This window comes from Charadrius vociferus, unplaced genomic scaffold, assembly GCF_000708025.1.
Source record: "Charadrius vociferus isolate BGI_N301 unplaced genomic scaffold, ASM70802v2 scaffold332, whole genome shotgun sequence".
In the NCBI taxonomy this organism is placed as follows: Eukaryota; Metazoa; Chordata; class Aves; order Charadriiformes; family Charadriidae; genus Charadrius; species Charadrius vociferus.
Genome location: NW_009647418.1, coordinates 3,565,303 through 3,575,985, shown reverse-complemented (window position 1 = coordinate 3,575,985; position 10,683 = coordinate 3,565,303). Strand labels below are relative to the sequence as shown.

The following is a 10,683-nucleotide window of genomic DNA, read 5'->3' as shown; positions in this document are numbered from 1 at the left end:
CCTCGCGAGATCTCGGGGCGCGGCGGCCGCCTGGCGGCCTGAGGGGAAGGGGCGGGAAGGGCGGGAAGGGGTTGCCGTCGGCCTTCGCCTCGTACCCTCCGCGGGCTCGTCTGCCCCTCACAGCACACCCGCCCTCCAGCGCAGGTCTCACTCTGATGGCCACACGATAAAAGCGTCTCCCACCGCAGCCCCAACGCCCTCGCTGAGGCACTGATTTCCCCCCCACCCCCGATGCTTTGTTGTTCTGGTGCGGTCGGCTCTTCTCTGAGCTTTGCCGGGGACGGGTAGCAGAGGTAGGGCTGCCTTTAACGTTAAGGCAAGATGGGGAAAGCAGGCCGTGTGGGAAGTCTGCAAAAACCTTTAAAATTTTTTGAGGCAGGGGGTAATTGGTGGGTGGAACAAAATAGAAATTTGTGCTGCGCTTGAGCTCCTGCTTCGCTCACTGACACGAACTGCTCCAATGAAGAGAGGGTTAACTTCACTAAGATGAGAATGTTTATTGTGAGCAGGTTCAATGGGAGCCACAGGGGACAAACTTTTACCTCACAGATGGAGGCCGAGAGGTTGCTCTCCTGAGTCTCAGCTCGCTTTTCCTACAGAAGAGGGAGGTATGTGTTAGGTGTATAGGACAAGGAGTATAGAGCTAGCTGTGTAAGCCACCAAAGGGTTATTACAAAACCTCTCCAGAGTACACAAGCATTTAAGTGATTTATTGAAAAAAGCATATTCATCAGATACAGATGCAACGAGTGTACACCCTGTAATGCATTAGTACTCGACTGTATTTGGTATTTTAAAAAGATAAAGCCAAGTCATGTTTTTTTAACAAAAGCTCCTTCAGGTACCTTCTAAAACGTAGAGTTACATATTTTCCACCTAAGTTTTGTGTGTGTTAAGAAGAGGCTTCCTTGCTTTGTATCTCATGAAGCTGCATAGGCGTTTCCAAACTCAGAGAGAGACTGCTGTCCTTTAGGAGTTCTTCTGTGGGATTTTGATCGTCACCTAGAAAAAAAAAAAAAAGAAAAGTGACAAGTTATTTTCTTGGAGACAGTGTCCAGTTATATTCACTTGAGAGCCGAGAGGGAGCAGCACCCTGCAGAAGAGAAGGAGAACCAGAGGACAGTATACCCCGGTCAGTGGTCAGTGACTGGGATCACCCTGAAGACCTGTCTGGAAGGCTCAAAGAGGAGGAGGGGAAGCTGAAAGGCTGGGTCACAGCATCTCTCCAGAGATGCCACCGCTCTTTGAGAGGTGGGAGCAGGCACACTTCTTTGTTTTCACCTTGGGCTCCTGTACCAAATCAGCCCCCTGCCAGTCACAAGCTGGAGACCCTCAACTGTTACACACTTTGCTGTATTGTAACTCCGGGGCCACAGGTTACCCATCTCTGCCCAAGAGCTCCGTCACCCTTTAGACATCGCAGCTGCAAGCAGACAGTGTGACAGCCCTTCTGCCTTGTCTTACAGGAAATTACTCAGCCTGCGGCGAGGGGATTGCCTAACACCAGGAACCTTGGTCTCGCACGTGGACCCAAGGGAGTATCAACTCACGAGGGCGGCATCAAGTACTGGTGGTCACTGCTGAGATTCCCCCTCTTGACCGTTGAGTACCCAGTGTTCATCCGCTAGTTTGTACCTGCAGAAGCTTCTACCCATCAGGCATGCACCCCCAGCACACGCTCTTCCTGTTCGGCACAAAATAAACTCAGGGAGAAGTCCATACACTTGCATTCTTTACAGTGAAAAACAGCTGAACGGTGCCAAGTGGTGCAGGCAATCTTTTAAGTCACGTATACTTGTTTTCCACAGCAGCACAAAGCGAGGCTGGCTTTCTGTTTTAAAAACAGTTACACGGAGATGTGTTTGCAGTTACTTCAGAAGCGCAGCTCCAATTTTGTTTCAAACATTAGAAGGAAGAATTGCAACTATCAGGCCAGCCTATACCAACAGGCACAAAAGCAATTCAGAGCTATGGCAGAGGGTTGGGAAGACCTTGGATACAGGGATACTCACATTTTTCACTTCCACATACGCCTCCAGACCATATTCTCCCAGCTCTCGCCCATTCCCAGAAGCTTTGTAGCCGCCAAATGGGGCTTGTGCACCAAACACATCGTAGCAGTTTATCCTGAAATGGAAACCAAGAATTAAGCACCTGTAGTTTCAGAACTGCTTAATGGAAGAGCCCTTTCACAGCACATGGACATCTCAGCCATTTACAACAGAGGGATGGCTGAATTTCTAGGCAGGATTTTCATATTTGTCAGTTCTCTCAGCCAACAGAATTAATCAATACTGAAACCTTATCCTCATCAACCAGGAAACAGAACATCATGGAATCGGTTCAGGTCTCTTATTATCACAGGACCAAGCTTCCAGATTGCCACCCACACCTCCTTCAGAGGACAGACACCAAAAGCACCTACTTCTCCACTCGGTGCCATTTAAAAAAAAAAAAAAAACCAGTGAGATACCGGATCTCCAAAATCTCTTGTGCTAGAACAGTAAACTGGTGTTGAAGTACTGACTGAAATACTGGCGTAGTCTTCAGCACGGCCTCAGAACACAGAGGAACAGCCACTGCAGCAGCCAAGACTTTGCACGGACGTGCTCGGTGATCTAATCCCTGCTGGCACTCAGAGCCCTGCAGCAGTTGCTGTCATTGCCAGCTGCAGTACTGGAGTTCTTTTTCCCCTCCATCCCATTCATTAATTCACAGTGGGAGCATGGAAGCTTAATATACCTAAATTTTACCAACAGTTAGAGTTACAATCGGAGGTCTGACCTTACATTCAGTGAAGTACACATAAAATTGGGTCCAAAGTAGAGACAGGCTATCAAAGAGCAAACTTAATGAGAAATGGCAGCACATAAGGAAACTTCCAGCAGTTTAAGGAGAAGGAAGTGTCAAGGCTCACCAAACTGTTCCAGCTCGTAGGCTCTGTGACACATAGTTTGCTTTGTCCAGATCCTTTGTAAAGACTGCTGCCGCTAGGCCGTACTTGGAGTCATTTGCTCTCTCAATGACTTCCTCAATGGTTTTGAATTTCAGAATCTGCATGACCGGCCCAAATATCTGCAAAATCCAAACAGAACACGTGAAAACCTGTATAAATTGATCACGGGGAAAGCTGTGGTTGATGCTGGAGTTATGTATGTATGCTACAAGTCACACAAGACATCAAATTCAAAGTATCGCTTCCTGAATTATGAAGTGCCCAGGATGTGTAAGTTAAATGTGGTAACTTCCTAAAAAGCATCGAGTTTCGCAGTTCATGAGTGTTTGGTGCTTGTAGACCTGTGGTTTTTTGCATCAGAGGGGGCAAAACGATGAAGAAGTGAGAAGCTGACAGACAGAAAGGCGCTGCAGGTCTCACCTCCTCTCTGGCAATCGTCATGTTGTCCTGCACGTCGCCAAAGACAGTTGGCTGGATGAAATAGCCTCTGTCTGCAGCGGGGTTGCCACCACACAGCAGTTTGGCTCCTTCACGCTTCCCAGTGCTAATGTAACCAAGGATCTTCTTAAACTGCTCTTCATCTACCTAAGAGCCGGGAGGAGAGACAGATCAGCTTCACCTTTACTGGGGGTGAAAAAAAAGATTTGACTACGACCTGCTGTGCATGTGACTGTGCTGTAGCAATTCCTCATTTCAACACACTGCCAAGCCAGCTTCAAAGGGAGATGATAACTTTTAAATGCCAGTGTCAAGTGGAGGTTTTGGAATAATCAGAACAGTTAATTAACTTCTCCCTTCTGCACAAGCAAGGAGATAATTGGCACAGTTCAAAGGAGATTAATCAAGAGACCGAAGGATACCTTTTATTCTAATCTACTGATGCACGGTGACTGAAGATTGGGACTATTTAATGAGATAACAGTTCAGGACATTTCCTGCTCTTACCTGAGGCCCCTGTTCAGTTTTAAAGTCAAACGGGTTTCCAACCACCCTGGACTTGGCCTTCTCAACACTCCTCTCCACAAACTCATGATATATATCTTCCTGGACATATGTTCGGGATCCAGCACAGCAACACTGCCCTTGGTTGAAGAAGAGGGCAAAATGGGCTTGATCCACAGCCCAGTCCACTAAAATTGGGGAGAGGAGGGAAAACAAATAAGCAAACAAAACCAACCAGAGTGGGTAAGTGACTTCTTTGGAACAATTATCATGCAGACTGCTGGAGGATCAGTGATACAAAGTCCTTCCAGTTGACAGGCATTTTCCATGCTTTGGGAGGGCAGAAGTTACACACAGATTTAATTAGTGTGAGGGTCTGTTAAAGCACCCCATACTGGAGAGAAAAAAATCTAATCTGAGGCATATTACAGTTCTCATTTGAAATTATCAGGTATTAAGGATAAGTTATTTCAGATCTAGAAGAATTTCCTTCCTTACTGCCACATAAAAACACATAACATGCATGCTCTTCAAGACCAAAAATGAGTCTATATGCAAGAGATGAAGGAACCAGAACTTCACAAGACTAGAAAAGAGTGGTACGCACTAAGAGAAAGAAGTGAAAACAAAAATGGAACTAAGACTGAGGGAAGATACTGAAACAATTTTCATTTGTTGATAACTGAGCTTCTTCACTCCCACTTCTTTCTCAAGGCTGTGAAGAAGTGCTGATACACAAATACAGCAGCTACAGCTGGAGGCACGGAGACTTCACCGGATGAGAACAGCCAGGTGGTGTTGGAGCTGAAGCCTCGTACAACACAGGAGAGGTTTCCTTTCCCCTCCAGCTCTGTTTGCAGAAAGCAAATGTAAAAGGTACAGATCAAATATTATGCTAGCAGGTGCTTACTGTCTGCATCAGACATGATTATATTTGGACTCTTTCCTCCAAGCTCCAGTGTCACCCTCTTGAGGTTACTCTCTGCTGCAGCCTTCTGGATCAGATGCCCAACCTGCATGGTGAGAAGAACAGGTATTAGGAATTATCTCCTACATACAGCAACACCCGGCAGGGCGGCTGCTTTTAGATCTCAGTCAGCGGTTTAATAATAATCCCTTCATTGTCAGGGCTTTAAGGGAACAACTGAATTCTGCCTAGAGTTTCACCTCTAGTAAGAAGCAGCTCAAGGAAAACAACAGGAAGTATTCTAAAAAAGTCTTATGTAAAGTAAAAATAAGTATCACACCCTGGTGTCAGCTGTATTTTTTTTAAAAAAGAAGTGTAGAAGGCAAGGCACCTCCAGCATTTTATACAGAAAAGGTATTACAGCAATGAGATATTCTCTTTATCCCAAGGGCTTAAAAGTTAAAGCACTCCCTTACCTCCGTGGAGCCGGTGAAGGCCACTTTATCTATGTCCATGTGGGAAGAGATGGCAGCCCCCGCAGTGGGCCCATAGCCGGGGATGATGTTCACCACGCCTGGTGGGAATCCAGCCTGCGAGTTCACAGCAGGAGAGCGCAACATTATTCCTTTTATAAATCATGGATTTCACCTACCCTCATCCATTAGTAACCTCATCTGTTAGGCCTCCCACGGAGAACAGAGCCTTTTCTACTTTGCTTTAATTTCCCAGGTCTTTAGTTTTAATGTTCAGTCTGCAAGAACGAGGATGACTCCCCAGCCCATGCCCTAAGCATAGTTTGGAGCTATGTATGTTAACTTTCTAATCACCCTGAAGTTTGTTGTCTAACTGAAGCTAAGAGTCCTTCCCTAATCAAGATTCACATCCACTGCATATGCATTTTTAAGGACAAGGGTGGTGTTTTTTTTTTTGCTAAATCAAATGCTGAGATAGCCAAGACAATCCAGCCTTTCTTCGGATCAGACAGCCCTTCTCTGTTCCTGTCACATGCCCTCCGCAGCTCACCAGTTTGGCTGTATCCCACTGCACTCCAGCAGCGACAGCGAGGCAGCAGATGGAAACCCAGCCTTTTCGCTTACCTCTTTGATCAGATTAGCCACGTAGAGAGCACTCAGGGGAGTTTGCTCCGCCACCTTCATCACAACCACGTTCCCAGTAGCCAAGGCAGGCCCAAGTTTCCATGCTTGCATCAACAGCGGGAAGTTCCACTGAAAAACAAGGAGGTGTTTGTTGGTCTGAACTTGAAAGTTTCTGATTAATCAGTAAGTAACCAGTGAGCTTCATTCAAATCAGCTGCAGCACCTATGGATCCTTCCCTAACTGCTCTTCAATGTTTGGCTCCTTTTCAAGCACTGCCTTCTGCTTGTCCAGGAAAACTGGAGTGTGAGGTCTCTCAGTACCACTGCAAAACCCTAACTTTTTTGCAATTAGTCTTTACTGTCAGTTTAACCATTAAACACTCCTTTGAGGAATTTTGAAAGAAAGCCTGTTTGTAATGACGGGGCAGCGCCGGCCAGTGAGGCGTTTACGTTCAGTTCTTGCTCAATGCAAATATGAAAAACATGCAAAAACAGAATGCAACAATCGGAATCTGACTACTCCTATAAAGAGGTAACACTATCCAGGGACCATTGTGTAAATATGGCTTTCTTGTTGACAACCCACCTTGCTAGGCTTGCTACCACTTACAGAAATAAGATCCGGTACATAAAGCTGAATTTTGCACGAGTTCTCTATTTCCTTATCCCACAGAATTTTTGGTTTTAATGCTAGGTAGTAATTTAAACCTAATTGTGGTTCTGAGCCAGATAACTCCTATAAAAGGGTTTAATTTTTTTTTTTTCCCCCCAGCAGATACAAAATAAATCTTACTCAGCCTCCATGAAATCAACAGGTAGTTCTATACTACCAGAGCAAAGTAACAGCCCTCCCAGCTGGTGCAAGCACAACTTTCCTTACCGCCGGAGGAAGCAGTGGTTACCAACACATAATGACTTGCATTTTAAGACAAGTCTTCATGGTAACACTGAATTCTTGAAATGTTACAGGAACTACTGATACATTTTACTTACCGGGATTATCTGTCCACAAACTCCCACTGGCTCATGTCTTGTGTAACAGAAGAAGTCTCCATCTAACGGGATGGTTTTGCCATGGAATTTATCCGACCAACCTGCAAAGTATCTAGCAACAATAAAGTTTCGGTCACTGAATTTAGAATAACAAGTCTCCTGTCAACAGAAAATAAGAGAGATTTCCTCCAGCTATTTGCTTTCCTCCTTTCTTTAGTCACATCATGAAGATAAATATTTCCCAAACAGGGGATTTTAAGAATGGACAGTAAACAAAAACGTTTATCTCTCTACCTTTCCCAGCACTTTGCGTAACATAAATTCTGGCATTCCTTTTTATTCCTGCGCTGTAACACAGATTACCTCCATTAGTGAGAATTCTGCATATAGCAAAAAACATGTATGTAACAAAAATACTTTGCAAAGTCACAGGAATTAGTGCCTCATTCTTAACAAAAAAAAAAAAAAGGGGGGGAAAACAGGGTGTCTGGTACCCTGCTATGGGCCGAATGAAGCCAATGGGTCAGATCCAGCCCTGACACCCACAACACTTGAACCAGAGGCATCTGGTCTCTGCACGAGGTTCAAGTACCACAGGCCAGCTCAGCACAAGCGTGGAGCACGAAGAGTTACTGTGCAGTCAGTGTAGCCTCCATGCCTACCTGAGACATTTGACTACCATGTCCAAATCCACCAGGTAGGAGATGGAGTACGGTTTCCCATTATCCAGAGTCTCCAGCGCCTACAAAAGACAACGAGATTGCCTGAAGAGCGAGGTGGGGAAAATCACGCGTATAGATTTAGATTTGATTCTCAGTTTGCAATTTGGATCAGTTCTGCATGTTGCCCTTTTTGCCTTCAGCTTCCCAAAACTACTTCCCCATCCTTTGTAGTGCTCTCTCACAGCTTTAGCCGTGGCTAAAATCCCCATCACACCCAATGGGCGAAAACCATCCGTTTCTGCCTCCCTCTCCCCGAAGTCAGGGATCACAGCGGAGAGCTCAGCCACAGAGCACAATACGCACCGCCAGGTAAGCCCGGTCCCTCTCGATGAGGTCAGCAAGACGATTCAGCAGCTTCCCCCGATGAGAAGCATCCATCCTCCTCCAAGGCGAGCCCAGCTGGAAAGCGGCCTTGGCTGCCTTAACGGCCTTGTCCACATCTGCCTGCAGAGGAGTCCAGGCAAGAGGGTGAGAAAGGAGTAACCAGCCCCAACTCACTCCCTCAAAATACAGCTTAAGCCCTCCTTGGTCTCCAGGAGAAAACTCCTTCCACCAGTCGGCACAAGTGGCTGCTAGTGCCGCTTTTTTGGGGGCAAGAACTTGCAGCCTTGACAGCTGCCTCCCCGCAAGACACTCATCGGTGCCAGGGCAGGGGAGCGCACAGGCTGCAGCCCCTGCACCCCACTCACCCCATGAGCATCAAGCCGGGCAGCACCGCACAGCGGCCCAGCCTCAGCGCAAACCCTGTGGCAGGACTGGCCGCAGCTTTCTCGCCCAGTCTGCATCCGCAGGGAAGAGGGAGCAGAAATGGCAGCGAAACAGATGGGTGCAACAGCCGCGCAGCCACCGCCTCCGCCTGCACTTACTCTCTGTTATTTCAGCTATGCGGAGTGCAAATATTGTCAAGTTATTTCCACAATGTCATCTGCTGGGTTAATATTTGCATCCTGGAACAAGGCATGGAAAAAGCTCCAGAAGTGTGCTTTTGACACTTTTTCAGGATTTGATTTCACCAGCACAGTCTAAAGGAGTTTTTTTACCCTTGATCAAATACCTCTAATCCATCATTTTGTCCTGTCAAGGCCTTGTTTCTAGCTGGTTCTCTGCTCTGGCTTGCTTTAATGGTCTCGCCAGGACAAGCCAGTCTACCATGCACAAGCAAACAACAAAGGGTTTCCCTCACTCACCCCTCCCTTGGGGAATACAGACAAGCTTCCAGACTCTAGGAAGAACCCAAAATTGCTGGGAAACGCCACCTCAGCTCTGCCACAGACTCCTAGGAAGGCCTTGCATAAGGCATGGGATGATTACGTGACTCTATTCCCCACTGTCGCACTCTTTTTCTGAATTTCCTAAGGCTGGGGACGGTCTCCCGCTGAATGTGTACAGCAGAAAGGGGCTCTTCAGGTAAACTCTGACCTTTTATCTCTTCGACTACCGTAACTCTGGGTCGCACCGCCAGCACAGCACCCACGGGACCACAAAGCTGTCTGCCTTCATCCCTGCCTGCCCCAGCAACCTCCACCCATGGCTGCTCCCCAACCTCCCCACATCTACTCCTCTCCACCCTTTCCAGTCCTGGCTTGCCACTGGTAAGAGGCAAAGCCAGAGGGTTTTTGTTGAAAGCAGTAGTCAAGGGAGAACACAAGCAGCACTCGATGTGGTATTTGTACAGGTCAGACACTACTGCAAACACGGCACTCGGCAGAGCTGCCTTGGTGAGAGATGAGTTAGCATCTTCTTCTGCAATCCCTGTGTACCCGCTCATGCAGAAAACAAACCGATCTCGTCAAGAGAACGCTTACCTTATCACCTTCAGCAACTTGGCAGATGACTTCTCCTGTTGCTGGATTGATAGAAGGGAAGGTTTTCTTACTGACTGCATCATGCCATTCATTATTTATGAAAATCTGCAATGAAAAAAGCAAAGCAGTGTTAAGTCTTCGAGCCAGACCTAGGTGAAATTGGTAAGAGCTTTACTTGTTTGATGGCACCTTGCAGGCTCTTTAATTAGAAGAGACTCCACTTGTGTGGGCTACAAAACCTCACCAGCATGAAGGAGATATTTTAGCCTAAAAGTACACAACAAGAGATGCAGCCTCAAGTTAATAAAAAGAATTCACATCTCAGCAAACAACACGTGAATTGGAAGCGGTTCCCGTCTCACAGAATCACAGAATGGGTAGGGTTGGAAGGGACCTCTGGAGATCATCTAGTCCAACCCCCCTGCCAGAGCAGGGGCACCTCCAGCAGTTGCACAGGACAGCGTCCAGGCGGGTTTTGAATGTCTCCAGAGTGGGAGACTCCACCACCTCTCTGGGCAGCCTGTTCCAGTGCTCCACTACCCTCAAAGTAAAGAAGTTCCTTCTCATGTTAAGATGGAACTTCCTATGTTCAAGTTTATGCCCATTACCCCTCGTCTCAATAGGTCCCTGCGAGACCTGGAATCCTGGCTGGAGCCGCGCAGGGACACTGGGAGGCTCAGGAGGCTGAACAGTGGGAAAACGCTTCAGGCACGAACAATACACTTGATTTTGTAAATGGCACTAGAGCTTTTGGCAGCACTTCCCCGAATAGCTGATTTTAGGTTCCCCATGTACCATTCTGAAACTGAACCAGGCCCCAACAGCAGCTTTTCACCAGCTCCTTCCTTCTCAGTAAGGCTGAATTTGTTTTTTTTTTCAGGTCTGTGGCAAGAGAGTGTCAGTGCAAAGATCGTGGTGCTCGCCGAGAACTTTCCGAACCCTCGACCAACCGCCCGGGGCCTTGTCACCGCCCTGGGAAGAGGAACGCTCGCCCTCCACCAGCCCCTCGCCCAGGCGATGGGACAGTGTTTTCTCCAGGGCTGCGAGCGAGGAGCACGGGGATCCGTGCGGACACCCACCATCAAGGCAGGCACCTTCCCCTGCCTTCGCACTCCCTCTTGCACGGGGTTTCTCCCCAGATTGCGCCCACGGCAGCGGTCAGCTGGAACAACGGTGGGGACGGGGATAAAGCCCGATGGCAGCAGGACACACACCTTGTGTCCCACACCAGCTGCTGCACCCGGAGTTGCTTTTTTTTTTT

The 10,683-nt window shown here is 47.5% G+C and overlaps 2 protein-coding genes across 4 annotated transcripts in view; both read right to left on the bottom strand.

The window, feature by feature from the left end:
- The window catches only part of MAPKAPK5 (mitogen-activated protein kinase-activated protein kinase 5), a 24,017-nt gene extending 23,445 nt beyond the window's left edge, over positions 1–572 (bottom strand). For both annotated transcript variants that reach the window (XM_009880305.1, XM_009880304.1), the window contains exon 1: positions 543–572. The gene's annotated coding sequence lies outside the window, so the exon portion shown is untranslated. The remainder of the gene's footprint in view (positions 1–542) is intronic.
- Positions 573–727: 155 nt separating this feature from the next.
- Positions 728–10,683, bottom strand: part of ALDH2 (aldehyde dehydrogenase 2 family (mitochondrial)) — an 11,588-nt gene continuing 1,632 nt past the window's right edge. The window contains exons 2-13 of one of the 2 annotated variants that reach the window (XM_009880302.1): positions 9,423–9,527; positions 7,921–8,061; positions 7,558–7,637; positions 6,896–7,007; positions 5,903–6,031; positions 5,282–5,395; positions 4,809–4,911; positions 3,902–4,086; positions 3,377–3,541; positions 2,918–3,075; positions 2,013–2,127; positions 728–1,002 (exon numbers count right to left, since the gene is read on the bottom strand). In XM_009880302.1, the coding sequence (XP_009878604.1) occupies positions 970–1,002; positions 2,013–2,127; positions 2,918–3,075; positions 3,377–3,541; positions 3,902–4,086; positions 4,809–4,911; positions 5,282–5,395; positions 5,903–6,031; positions 6,896–7,007; positions 7,558–7,637; positions 7,921–7,995 (1,269 nt within the window). In that variant the 5' untranslated portion in view covers positions 7,996–8,061; positions 9,423–9,527 and the 3' untranslated portion in view covers positions 728–969. Of the gene's footprint in view, positions 1,003–2,012; positions 2,128–2,917; positions 3,076–3,376; positions 3,542–3,901; positions 4,087–4,808; positions 4,912–5,281; positions 5,396–5,902; positions 6,032–6,895; positions 7,008–7,557; positions 7,638–7,920; positions 8,062–9,422; positions 9,531–10,683 lie in introns of those variants that run through there. The other variant, XM_009880303.1, reaches the window with a different exon arrangement.